The sequence below is a fragment of the Cylas formicarius genome, unplaced genomic scaffold (genome assembly GCF_029955315.1).
Source record: "Cylas formicarius isolate icCylForm1 unplaced genomic scaffold, icCylForm1.1 PGA_scaffold_6__28_contigs__length_40554024, whole genome shotgun sequence".
Taxonomy (NCBI): Eukaryota; Metazoa; Arthropoda; class Insecta; order Coleoptera; family Brentidae; genus Cylas; species Cylas formicarius.
In genome coordinates, this window is record NW_026844347.1 from 5,774,880 (window position 1) to 5,789,671 (window position 14,792).

The 14,792-nt window shown below is 30.7% G+C and overlaps 2 protein-coding genes across 2 annotated transcripts; one reads left to right on the forward strand and one right to left on the reverse strand.

Moving 5' to 3' along the window:
• The first annotated feature begins 595 nt into the window (after positions 1-595).
• LOC132702878 (uncharacterized) lies at positions 596-14,437 on the forward strand. The gene is made up of 5 exons (XM_060671723.1): positions 596-884; positions 7,075-7,603; positions 9,856-9,999; positions 11,119-11,311; positions 13,829-14,437. The coding sequence occupies exons 1-5, from the start codon at positions 812-814 to the stop codon at positions 13,901-13,903; spliced, it is 1,014 nt and encodes a 337-aa protein (XP_060527706.1). The 5' UTR covers positions 596-811; the 3' UTR covers positions 13,904-14,437.
• LOC132703583 (malate dehydrogenase, mitochondrial-like) lies at positions 3,374-4,644 on the reverse strand. Its single transcript, XM_060672930.1, has one exon. It carries the CDS (start codon positions 4,571-4,573, stop codon positions 3,449-3,451), a length of 1,125 nt encoding a protein of 374 aa, XP_060528913.1. The 5' UTR covers positions 4,574-4,644; the 3' UTR covers positions 3,374-3,448.
• Positions 14,438-14,792: the final 355 nt, after the last annotated feature.

The window sequence follows — 14,792 nt, forward strand, 5'->3', positions numbered from 1 at the left end:
TTTATCACAAGAATGGAAAATACAATTATTAAATTATAACAGACCGAAACTCATTTTGTATTAGTAAGTAGTAAAAAAAAACATGAAAGTGTTTATTTCACCTTGAAAATATGTCCGTAAAATTTGGTACTTAATTTTGAAACACCCCCATATACGAGTACAAGGCAATTTTGATTCCATAGAACTTGGCGGAATAATGAGAACAAAAACAAATCCCTTGTTTTATATTTGAAAGTGTTTATTTTTTTATAACAAATGATTGTAAAAGAAAATACCACTTCTTAACCAAAAACGCACTGCCTCAGATGTATTATATTATATTATAAGTTGGGTATTAATTTCTTGCTTGCCTTTGATACACATCTGTATTTTTTATTTGTATGTATTTTATATATTAGCTGTCAATAACTATTAAATTTAGTTTAAAGTTCTAGAAGGTTGTCAATATAATATCGAAGTTAACATAGTTTGTAAAAGGACTGAGCATAAATTTGTTGAAACGCTCTGGTATAAGATCAGATGTTTACATTTGAGTGTTTAGCTTATTGACGTTTTAAAGGCACCAAAATATTTAGTTTGTATTATTGGTTGCCTAGATGCGCCTGATTCGGTCACCATTCAATTCCATCTTGTCTGGGACCTGAATTTAAAGAGCAAAGGAAAGCGATGACCGCCACTAGTAACATGTAAACAGACTATTGTGTGATGTTTATTTCCGTTGATTTTGTCAGTGCGCGCCCAAAGCATTTTAGATCAAAACTCTCGATGTAGTGAAGTTTCTTACAAATATTCGTACAATGTTTAATTAAATATGATCCCCTCAAGAAAGAATAAAATATTTTTTGTAGAAAAAACAACTTCCAGAGTAAGTGCTACTTGGAAAGGTAAGTTTTAGTTTTTTTATTTGATTCGTCAGAAAAATACACGCAATTTAGTTCCCTTTTATAATATTTTATAATCCATGTTAGATCAATCGATTAACATGTAGAATGCGTTCAACCGACTGAGAAAAAATGAATTCCTGAAATTTATTTCAATTAATACGAAAATCTCAAAATTATTAGTATACATATTTGGTAGGGCATTTTAAGTGTTGTATTTTTCAAGGAATATTTGTCAATTTTTACGTCTTGCGCGAAATAATTGGAAGAACGTGAAGTTCTAATCCGTAGGTGTGAAGATCTAGTAAACAAATTATAGATAAAAACAGATAAAAAGTGCATGGGACATCAGAAGTACAGTAACGCGTTTGTCACTGCAATCCGCAAAATATTTTCAAAAAATAGATATATGTATCACACTATGACCCAGTTTTAAATACTTACCAACTGTAGCATTCGCAGCACTGAGTTTTCTGTGTGACCAGTATTTAAAGCATTTTAACCACTTTGAATATTACGTTTTATGAAATCCTATGTCGTGCGCTCTCAATTATCTTTATATGGTCATTATTAAAAGTGCATTCAAAAACTAGAACATTATTATTTCAAACTTGTTAAATTTGAAGTTAGTTATCTCACCTGCACTAATTTTCCAATTGTCATAACTCCGTTTATATAATTACTAAATATTAACGCCATTAGTGGGTGGTAAGTGGGGTTACTAATTAATTATTATTATTTTAGTAGTAGTATCAATATGTTTATAAACTTCTCTTCTTCATTTCACAAAAATAAAAAAAATTGGGGCCAGTTTATTTTATCATAAAAGAAAGAACTTTTAGAAAAATATTGTACAGGGTGGCCAGACAAAGTACTCTAAAAATATTCGTCGTACAGACTTGCTGTAAAAATTTTTTAAACCTCGTTAAAAAAGTCATTTTAAAATTTGAAGAATATAGAAAGACAAGCTTTACCCGAGAATTTCTTGTTTAACCCTATTTTAGGTACCTACTAATCTTAGCTGTAATACATTTAAGTCTTCGTGATGGCGCTGAAGTGCATTTTTTTATATAACAAAAATTTATAAAATTTTAAATGTTTATAACTTTTTATTATAAAAATATATGCAAACCTAATCTAAATAGGCCAGTGAAAACCATATCCCAATTTGTTATTCCTAGCCTAAAAGAAAAAAGAAAGACATAATAATAATAGCCTTTACTAAACAGAAGTAAATGCTTAAAAAACGAATTATAACTGGTTAAGAAACCGCTATTTAATATTAACCAATAAAATTTTACGGAATAAAAAGTCCACTGGGCGCAACAGTTATAACAAACTCAAATATAAATATCAACCAGACAGACAGATACGGAGTCGATAATATTATTCCAGACTTCTTACAGCCACCATGAAGTGACATTCAGTAAATGAGCATTAACTAAGCTATGGGACACTACCATTATTATTTCTCGAAAAAAGCTTTAAGAACCTGTTAACCTGTTAACCGAGTTAAACGAAAAGATTCGTTGAAATAAATTCGCAGCCGCACCTAAACCTACAAGGGCATAATTGTAAATAAAAATGTATGGAAAATTAAGAAGAAAAAATCTACCTTTTTTTGTGGTAAAAGAAATTTGTCGCGCAGCTTTTTTTAAAATCATGTGAAAGTTAGCATTACAACCATTAAAACTTGCACCTTCTTATTATTTTATTTATGAATTAAGTTCATAGATAATATAATCACTTTCCAGTTTAGCATGAGACAAATATCTTGACGAGCTGAGACAATATTGCCAGTGTTGGATACCACCAGGGCTTTTAACGATACACAATAATTTATGTATTCAAAAGCATAGGTAATACGTTATACGTTAACAAAATGTCTTGCTAATATTTCTTTAAATATTACTCATAACATAAAAAATAGATTTTTTTCAACAATTGTCTGCTTTTGCTTATTTCGTGAGATAAGTGACGTTTTGAAATCGAAGACGCGCGTAGTAGAGAATAGATGTCCAAAGAAAGCGTAATGCCATAGGATGTGGTTTGCATTATCTCTAAAAGTGTGTCAAATTTGTTGCTATTTATCATTAAATATTTAATATTTTAATATTGTTACATTATAATCTCATACACCAATGTGATTGCCCCTCTCCGGAGTTACTTTAGTATTATTTTATTGAACCGATCATGTATTCTAAGTTATACAATGTTCCTATGCTGAGATCCAACTAATTTACAAATCTCCGATTGAGGAGACTTTAACACTAACCTTGTCTCAGATTTTAACAAAATTCATTATTCGATCAGTCTGAGGAACAGATGGGTGAAAGTTAATAAACAAACAGCACAATCTGCTCTAATTTATTAACATAACTTGAAATTATGTTTATCCAAGCAAAAAATAAATTTAAAAAGACTGATTTACCTGAAAAATATACAAAATGTTTTTCTTTGTGGTTTGACATCAAGTCTTTGGAATTGCCAAGTTCCGCGATAAATAATTTTGCAAAATAATAAATATTAACGTTTACTAACCAAATCGAGAAAGTTTTTAAAAATCGTTAGGCGTTTTTCTGAGCACACCAGTCGTGGGGACAAGGCGTAATCTTTGGAGGTGCGCACGGATCGCATGGAGGTGGAGGATCGTGTATTCCTACACACTCTTCACCTCGCCTTATGTCGGATGTCAATAACGGAATAGCATTGTCGAACATACACTGCTCAAAATCGGTCAGGCTTGGTATTCCCAAGTTTTTCATTACGCCATTCGAACCGAGAAGTAAGGGGGTGGCTAAATATTTCACGTACGGATGTACACTGGAAGGAACGAACGCCGTTTCGATGATATCTGCGTAACCTTGTATTCCCTTAACCAACGAAATTATAAATCTAGCGGCAGCAAAGGCAGCGGCCATCGGGGAACCTTGTGATGGCTTAAATTTTGTAATATTCTGCCTCGCGTTTCTGATGCTGGCTGTAATATTTTCAATTTCTTCATTAGTAAATTCCGAACAAGGTTTAGCTTTAGATAATACAGGAATCACGGTCTCAGAAGTGCATCCTCCGATCACGGGTACTGTTACGCATTCGGGTTCGAGCCCTTGGACTTGGGCGACAAACGTGCTGGCCCGCACAGTATCTAACGATGTAATTCCGAATACGCCTTTGGCATTATAGCAACCGTGTTTCTTGAGAATCTCGCATGCCATTGGAACAACACTGTTAATAGGCGTAGTCCCTAAAGCTAACAGTGCCTTCGGACAATTTTTTGCGTGTTCCGTTACGATTTCCTTTACTATTGAGAAATTCGATTCCCGTATTTTCTCTTCAGTTAAAAAGTCTGCTGCATCCGGGGCGGAAGCGAAGATAACGACTATCGTGGAATCTCTCAAGGCCTGTGCTAAACTATCTTTTCCACTAAAAGAACATACCCTGCATCTGGTGTCGATATGGTTGAGTTCAAGAGCTAGCGCAGGGACTGATTTCACATCGTGAATACAGAGTTCGTCTATCAGGGGCGATTGTTTCAGCATTAGGCACAATGATTGTCCCACTTTTCCCGCTGCGCCAACGATTGTCACTTTCATGGAGCTGTAGTTTAAAACAGAGCTTAGTGTTAAAGGGTATAGGCATTTTCGAATGTTGCCGTTCACAAAATTAAACAATTTAGATCCAACTTGATACATCCTGGAAATTTGTTTTAAAAATGAATATCACTAAAAATTTTAATTTTAAGTTGTGTCACATTTTTGACATTTTGCAGAGATTAGAGGAGAGACCAATAAAATATTCAGTTTTCACTATTATTTAGATTTCTGCGAAACAGATATGACAAATTTTTAGATATGCAGTGTGTCCAAATAGTTGGTAAAAGTAATATTATCTTATTTATTATTTGTTTTAGAAAAATAAGTTCAATACAAAGGTTATAGATAAGACTAAAAGGAATAATTTAAAATTATATACATTAACAAAATATACATGTATATTACATGTATTTTATTGCATATCAATCAGGGTTATCGGCTATAATGAGTGTTCTCGGTTTCATGGTAATTTTTCGTCAAAAATACCCTGTGTTTAATACTTTATATTTTGGACACCGCTTGCGACAGCTGTAATTTTGTTATGCCAACAATTTTATAAAGTGATTTATACTCTACTTATCTTGAAGTTAGTTCGAATTATAGAGGGTGAGTCAAAATGAAAAATATTAGTTTTCGTGAAAAAATATGGAACGTCCTGTATATTATACTTCCATTAATGCTCTTTTTTACGAACATTTCATACAATATACATAATATTATCCCTAACGTAAAATACTGTTTAAATTGTTTTTCCAACGTTGCGCCTTTCACAATTTTATTTTTGTTTATATCTCAGATCTAATAAATTACTTTCTCATTACATTTTGTATTAGTATGTAACGTATCTGAAAAAATTATGCTTAATTCGCCTCTGTACACTTCTCATAATATTTATTTTATTCTCAAGCTTTTATGATATTTTCGCACGGTTTGAAAACGTTTAGTATTTATTTTCCTCGTAAAAATGTGTATACCTCAAAATATACTAAGAAGTAATTAATTAATTATCTAGTATAATATGTGTGCATTTTTTTACGATAATTAATATTTTTCATTTTGACTCACCCTATATAATTCGAACTAACTTCAAGAAAAAAGAAAATGACGGTTTCACTTTATGAAAATTGTTCGCATAATAATATGACAGCTGTCGGAAACGGCGTCAAAAATCTAGAGTATTAAACACAGGGCATTTTTTACTGAAAAATGGCCATAAATCCAAAATGACTCACTATAGACCATAACAACCTTACATCTTCTTAAGGTGCCATATCCATTTCACTGGATGTTGGCGACAACCTTACATAGGGTGATTAAAAAAAATGTAAGTTGGATTTGCCACCTATTTACTAATCATCCTGTATATTTTAAAATAATTTTAAAGTAAAATAACTAAACTATTGCAAATAAAAACTAAATACAAGCATTAATTGCATAAAGAAAGTAGAGAATTGCTTTAAATGCGCTACAAACAAAAATCATTACTTATATACGAGTACTAAAAAACTACTAATAAAAATCTGAAAATAGTACAATTCACAATAACAATAACAATAACAACAAATAACAGTTATGTTTAAAACTGAAGTATTCAAAGCAATAAACTCACTAAAATGAAGAAAACCGCCGGGATTAGATGGTCTAACATCAGACATTTTAAAAAGAAAAAAATTTCAGAATATATCAAAGAACCTCTCGCTCACTTAATAAATTATTAAACTTTTAAATCTATTAAAAATAGGCATGTTCCAGAATCATTTACAGAAGCTATAGCTAAATCCTTGTTTAAAACAGGTGAAAAACCAAACGTTGGGAATTCTAAACCAATTTCACTTATTAGTAATTTATCTAAGTTTTTTGAAAAAATTCTACAACAAAACAATCTAATAATATTTTATAATAATAGCAATATGTTTTCAAGCAGACAAGATCGCCGAGGACGCAGTGGCAAAAGTATACGTCATTACACAAAAGTGTTTTTTTTAAGAGCAGATTTAGAATTACTGAAAAACTGTATTTGTCGTAAAAGACTGTCTGGAAATAAATGGTGTTGTGATCAATTAATTTAAAGTTTATATATTATTTGGTACCAAAATAACAGAAATTGCCAAAAGCAATTAGAGATGCGCCTAGGTTAGGTATATTTGACAAACAAAGCAGGAATATATATATACGCTATTTGATATATATATTTTGATATCATCCGTTCGCTCGTTGAACTCCGACTGGAATCCTGCAAATCCTGCATCCGACTGGAATCCTGCAGACGTTTCGCCAAAAATCTCACTTGGCATCTTCAATGCTCCCGTTCCGCAGTGTTCGAAGTGTTTTCGGAGCGGGAGCATTGAAGATGCCAAGTGAGATTTTGGCGAAACGTCTGCAGCGATAGTGTAATAAAAATAATTTATGGTGTAATATTTGTTTCTGCTGGCACGTACACATACATCTAGGTGCACCTTATTGAATGAACTTTTAATTATTATGTGAACAGGCTTGTAAAAAAAATTGTAAAAAGTTTAGTTACATATATAAATAAAAGTACATCCTATAATATTTCGATATAAGATAAATAAGATACGAATATTTTTTCTTCATTTCAGGTTTACATGTGGCTCTGTTCTTCTTAATAGCAGCAAATTCATTCTTAAACTCCATACTAATTGGAAAGATATTCAAAGCGTTTAATTACAATTGTATTATATTTTGTACAAACATCACGTTCGATGAGGAAATTATACCAGTTCACTTGACGGACGGTGACAACGGCAGAAAGCTGCTAAATATTAATTCGTTGGAATCCGAAGAAAATTTTAGTGAAGTTAAAAGGTCGATAGTAGACAAGCAACCCATTAATGGAACTCTGGTGCAACAAAAATTCATTTCTTCATTATTAACTGAGTCTACGGAAAATTTGACAGTATTTCGCAACGAGTCGATTTTCGTTTATTCCAACGAAATAGAAACGACCATGATTCATTCCAGGATAAGTCTGAGAAAAAGTAGATTTCCATCGAATTTTTTATGCAACCTAACGCTGTGCACGGTTCTGATGACTTTTATTTGGTCGTTGTTTTTTGGAGTGCTTATGGTCATGTGTTCTAGAGGAGGAAGAGGATATTTGAATGATGTGTAAGTAGAAATAGACACAGATATTACGTACTTTAGGCTTACATTTTGGAAAAAAATTATTTATTAATTAAGCAGGAACTTTAGGCTTACATTTTGGAAAAAATGTATTTATTAATTAAGCAGTAACATGTCATGTACAGCATGTGTTACTTCTAAACGACACCAGAAAAGCATCTAAAGAATAAGTAGGTGTTATGCTTCGAAATAAATAAAAATATGTCTTTATAGATAGATAAATGGAGTATTAGAAATTAACCAAATTTCTTTCATTTTGATTTTACTTTAACATTTTTGGACTTTAATTTTCTAGTCACTTTAATTAATTTTTCCACTTCATTAAGCAGTAGTTTGTGTAATGTATAATACGGAGAAATGATGATGTTGAATATTTTAAAGAAGGCTTGTGGCGATTAAAAGCTATAGCACGAAAAATTTTGAAACTTTTAATGTGAAAATATTAATAATAATAATAATAATAATAGTAATAAAACCAATAATAATAATAATAATTTTTATTGTCTAACAGATTAACATCCATTTAGAAGACAATTTCATCTTGAGAACTATAACAATAATTATAATAAGTAGTCAACTATGTACACCCAGCAAAGTAATAGTGAAACATACAATCCATTACAATATTTCAAATTTGCGTTTAATTAATGTGGTAAACTGTGAGCGACTAAGACAAAAGACGTCAATTTCATTGCAGAAGTCATTAAATAATTTCATCAACTGATAGAGAACCCCTTTAATCAAAAAATTGGTTCTTGGAGTTACTAGGTGAAATACAGGTGACGCCCTTATAGACCTTGAGGGAACATGGAAGTTCAGCTCGCTCAGCAACTCAGGGCAATCCACTAATGAATTTCAAAGTTTATATAAAAACTGAAATGAAAGGTACATCCTACGATTCAACAGTGGGGGAACCTTAACCATCAGTAATAAATCACTCTGTGGCAGTCCCCTAGCTGGGTAGAAACCATTTATATAAAAGTGAAGAAATTTCAGAAACTTTCTCTGTACGTTTTCAATTTGAGTGATGTACTTGCCAAATATTTGTTGCCACACCGTTGAACCGTGCTCTAGCTTCGAGCGCACATAACTATAGTATAACAGTTTAAAAGATGTTCTCTTGCAAAATCTCTAGAGTTCCTCACTATGAATCCCAGCATTTTGAGTGCATTTCCACAGACTTTATCGACATGATTTCTGAAGGACAGTTTTGTGTCAAGTGTTACACGCAGTTTTGTTTGAAAATGTCATTGCGAAACATTTATCTGTATTCAGGGGTAGGTTATTAGAAGCACACCAAGAACCAATAATCTCCAAATCATTCTGCAGAGACACACAGTCGACCACACTATCAATTATTCTAAACAATTTCACATCTTCAGCAAAGAGCAAAATTTGACTATCAATTTTAGCTACTATATCATTAATAAAACGCAAGAATACCAATGGCCCTAAATTGCTACCCTGGATAACGCAGCTACTACCCATGAACCTAAGCGATGAGTGACTGCGAAGCTCCACCTACTGTATTCTGTAGATATGACTTTAAGAATGTCACAAGGGCATCACAAAATCCAAACATCCTCAGTTTAGAGAGCAGTACAGTGTGGTCCATCCGGTCAAAGGCTTTTGAAAAGTCTGTGTAGTTCATCTACCCGCCCTTCCGTCGTCCAAAGCCTTAGCAGTGAAATCTGTAAGGCAAGCCAAATTACTGATGGTGATCCGACCTTTAAAAAACCATGTTGTATCATTTTGTTGAAAATACTATCATGCATCGACATCTCGAAAGCCCTCGCAACTACAGGCCTGTAGTTGGATATATCAGATGATTTTTCATTCTTTAGGACGGAAGTTATTCTGGTTTCCTTCCAGACATCTGGGAAGCTGTTTGTTGGTAGCGCTAAGTTGAAAATAAGAGACATGGGTGTAACCAAAGCATATGCATAATATCGCACAACGGAACAAGGAACTTTATCAGGACCACAGGATACTTTGTTCTTAACTCGTGCTAATGCTCTTAATATAATGTCATCAGTTAAGTGATATCTGAAATTTGTGTATTAATTAGATGATCATAAACATATTTCAACATATTTTTATATAATTTATCATTCATAGAGAACTTACAATATATCAACTAAATGTCAGTAACGTGTCATGTCCATTTGTAAAAATTTGTCTCTAAATTATTATTTTTTTGTCGCAATAAGTATGATTTTTACTTATTTCTGTTGCAGCTTGAGCAAACCGCAAAATATAGTCTACCCCATATTAGTGACGTCAGCAGTATTTGCGGTTTTAAACTTGGTGGTATCGAGTATTTTTGAAAGAGGCACAAACAGTTTTTGCGAGAATTTCGAGATCTTCACACACAAAAAAACGTAAGTTTCTAAAAATTGCTCTGGCCGTTGTGATTTTAACATCAAAAAGTTGTCAGATTCAGAAATCAGCGTATTTATGTATTTAAAAATAATAATAATTATTATTATAATTATTTTTATTATTCCCAATTTTTCTTTCAAAATCTGTTGAAACGCAAACAAGAAAAAAAAATTACGCATACTTAAAACTAATTAGAATCTATAGCAAAAAGTAGAAAATACGTAGAAAAAGAAGTATAGATAGAAAGAAAAAGGAAAATGGAAGGAAAGCAGGCTGTATAACAATATAGATTTTTATTCCCTAATCGGAACAAATCTCTAACGAAATAAAATTGAGATTTTTTACTTTTTGAAGTATGGACGAGATTAGTCAAAATTAAAAGTTTCTGAGCCTGGAAATAACTTTAAATTGCTCCTTTTATATTTTGTTAGGGTTGGTAAATTCTTCATTCTTAAATTGTAATTATGACTACGAACGTGTACCCGAAACTTAAATTTTTCATAGGAAAACGTCTCTGAAATATATGAATCCATCAAAACTTTAGTTTGCGAGATACTCTTTTTCGACGACGTATACGGCACATAAACCTAATATAAGTGTTATACATTTATTGTAACATTCACGTCTTAAAATTATATAGAAATAAACAAAAGTGTGGCTTGTGATCTGTGATAGTTTTAGACATCTAGAACGACCTATCTAAATATATGAGAAATATATCTAATAATTTATTTATATCAAATGCAATGTTCAGCAAAAATCAATTCAAAAATAGAATTTATTTGCAGAGAAAACTATTGTACACCCTTTGATGTGTGCATACAAATATAAGTAACGTAAAAACTTAATGTATAAACATTTCAAAAATTTCCAACAAACTAAATAATTAATGATTAACAATTATGACCTAAATCTTTAGTTTCGATTTAAAACTACAATCTTTAAGAAATCGAAACGAATAAACTTTTGATGTATATCCGTTTGTTAACAATGTTTTTACTGCAAACGCTAAAATTCTAACCTATACATATTTAAAAAGCATCGCTCCCACGTGTGGGCTGCTTCCGGAACTTGGACTACTAATTTCACAAGGGTAAATGACTGTACTTTTTTTTCAGATGCTCATCGTCAATAGATCGTTTTACTGTTCAGTTCGTGCAAGAACAGAGAAGCTTTTACGTGTGCTACTTAATTGCCAATTATTCCTTTTATATCGGCATTGGTTTAATATTTGCACAAATTCTAATAACGGTATTTAGAATTTTGTGTGTGGTAGATTATCAGCTTTATGCCTTACATTTGGAAGATAAGGTAAAGTATGAAGCATCACGAATTCCTATACATTTCGTTATTTTCGTTATACACTTATATTATTACTGAAATTTGTTTAGTTTTACAAAATTTTCTTAGTAGTCATAAAATCTGGTATCGAATTAGATGGTATCTACTTGTAATTAGTTCATTTTATGTTGAATTTTGTAATTTTTGGTCTTTCGTAAATCGAAATCATATCACATAAATTAAAATATTGTTATTGACGTACCGGTTTGACTTTGATTTTAGGATAACAGGTTATCTGTAAGAAATATTATCAAAAACTTGGATTCAGCTACTTTTAAAATATTATTTTGTTATATACATAGCCTTTTTCTATATTAAGGTGGATTTTTCTTCCTTAGAAATTATGTATTTTATGTATTCCATATATAAAATATTTATTATGTATTTTATGTATTCCATATATAATCTCCTATACTTAAAACACCCTGCTTCTGACATTTTATGCCAAAAGTGCCATTTGTAGGTTTAAGTACCGCTTTCTCCGACTGAAAACCTATATAACACATTTGGGGTTAATTTCCTAGATTAAGATAGGGTGGGCAAAAATAATGTTAAAAATTTAAATAAAATAATCCTTAGAAGTCTTTTATTTTCAAATGGAAATACCCAATTTTTATAATTTTATCGTATTAAGCAATTAAAAAAAAAAACAACTTTGCATAAGGATGCCTATATGAAAAATTGCTTGAAAAATTAGATAAAAAAAACTAAAAAAAATGTTTATTTTTGCAACTTTCACAGAAAAAATTAAAATGAGATTTTTTTATTCCATTTAGTAATTTTTTAAAGGATTCTAAAAATTTAATTTTTCCATTAATATTGTTTTTGTTTTACGTTTTTGTCCATCTGGATATTTTTCAGAAAAAGTCGAAATATTTTTCATAATTTTTTTTATTCTTAGAGATTAAATATATTTACATAACTTTTGTGCTAAGATTTATATATAAGATTTATAAAAAATGTCAAGCGATGTGCCTTTTCTGTAGGTCTCGATTGTTTTTACTGCCATGTTTTGCCGTCTTGGAAAATTACTATCCACTTAGCATTTTTACAGTGTTAAGTTCATTATGAAATCATGTTTAGTTTGATTTTTCAAATTTTATTGTGTATTTTTAAGTAAAGTAAGTAAAGTTTCATTTTATTCTAATTTTGCATAAACGGCTTTTTTAAAATTTTTGTTGTTGTCTAAATATTCTAACGGAATAATGTAAAATTACTCTTATTTCTATCAGTGAAGCGTCTGAGATAAGGTGTCATCTCACAATAAACGGGGCACTGAATGGTTTTTGTATATGAGAAATTGTATATGTATAAAAATTATTTATTTTATACATATCAAAATATATTCAGCATTTTGCACGAAAAAAAAATGCTTGAGATTCTTTACAACTCGAACTCCCAATAAATTCCCATTTACCGTACGAAATTAATTGATTTGTACTAATAACTTATTCTCTTATGCGATATGATTTATGCAAGAAAAATTTCTTTTACAACATTTCTTTGTAATATGGAAACACTTTTACTGGTAACTTGTTACTTATTTCTAATTACTAATTTCACATATAAACTTATAAATTATATGAAAAATTCCTGCGAAGGAGTTTACAGAGTTAACTCAGCATTAAATAGAATTAATGATTGGTCAACAGATAACATTTTAAATTAGATGCAGAAAATGCGATGTGTTTTGGTTCACCAAAGTCAAATATAAAGATTACTTTATAAGATGCAAACTAAACATTTGGGAGCCATCCTTCAGCAAAAATCCTAACTCAAAACCACATATTGAATATATATTCAATAAAGCAAAAGATCATATTAATGATGACAATCATTTTTTATGGTCTCACATCTCGAAGCCTTTTCATTGACCCAAATACACAAATCATATCAAACGTTAAACACAACGCATTTGGAGGGTTAATAAGCAGTGAATGGGATCAACCAACGAAGTAGTCTATGCACAGTTATGTAAAAAAAAATGCCCAGGAAGGAAAACACTCTCAGGCTTTGTCCAAATTTTAATTAAAATTTAAACTTATTATGGGCCCAATTGTGCTACTCTCTACGCAAAAATTAAAAAACTAAATCTTAAAATTGAAAAAAACAACCAAAGCCCAGTTTGTAATAATCAAAAACTATATTTAAAAATTGCCACAGTATTGTCTTCACCTCCGCTTAAAAAAAAGAAATATGATGATGGATTTAGAGTCCACAGACATTTCGATTTCACCATTTAGTCTATCAAATAAAATGTTTAGCGGTCCACAATAAGTAATAGTACTGAAATAATTATGGTGTCGAAACAATTTTTAATTAAAAATAGAGTGGTTTCGGAAAACAAAAATGGTTACAAGCAGTACGCCATTCCATTACACCTTTAATACTATATTGATAAATTTTGTGCTTGTAATGAGATAAAAACTTTAAATCACTTTATTTATTAATTTTGTTCATGATCAATTGATTTGTTTTTTGTTTCAGAGTCAAACTGAAACCATTCCAGTGAGACAGCAAAATTCCTCAGAAATCGACACAACAGAAACGACAAGCATCTAAATGTTTTTTTTATCCAGAATGAGTGGCACCAGTGCTACATAAAAGTTGCTTGTATGGCTTTTATTACAAAAACCATAAGAAGAAGTACACAATTCTCGCTAATTCAGCCTTACATGTTGTGCCTTAAGGATTTGCAGATGAAATTAAGAGCAACGTTGTTAAACGGAACCAATATATTTAAGTACTTAATTGATTAGAAATCTGTATGTATAAATTATTAGGATTTTATAAAAGGTAACAAATAAAGTACTTAATTGTGGATCTAAATTCTATTTTAGTTTTATGCATTTATCGATATTTAAAAGTCTATGACATAGTTTCAGGTTGTAATAGATTAATAAATATAAATAATAATTGGAAATGGTGAAGGAGCTGGATATGTTTAACTTGGACAGCAAAGAATATTAAAAAGTAGTATGTAGAATACGACAATTTTTTTTGTGTATATCTATTGTATGTAATTGCCATATTTTCTTTTTTAATAAAGGGTGCATAAAAAACTTGCAAAAATGTTGATGACAATATATCACGGCCAACTTTTTCACCTGTTACAAGAATTTTGAATAATTTTATCGAAATAAAAAAGTTTATTTAGACACTTATACATCTATCTGTCTATTTATCATTAATCACTAATTTTACTAAATGCACTTATTATGTTGCATATTTTTTTTTAGCTATTTTTTCTTCTCAATTTTCTCCCGTACTATCTAGCTGGAGGGATTACAATTTGCAGTGGAAATTTTTGATTTTTGAATAAATATTGCGCATATATGTGGGGAGATAGAGATAAATTATAGCATTTTTTACAAATCTAAGAAAAAACTATTGAAAAACCAAGGTGGAAATTTCGAAAAATAAGCTACATCGATGTTTTTGCCATAACTTC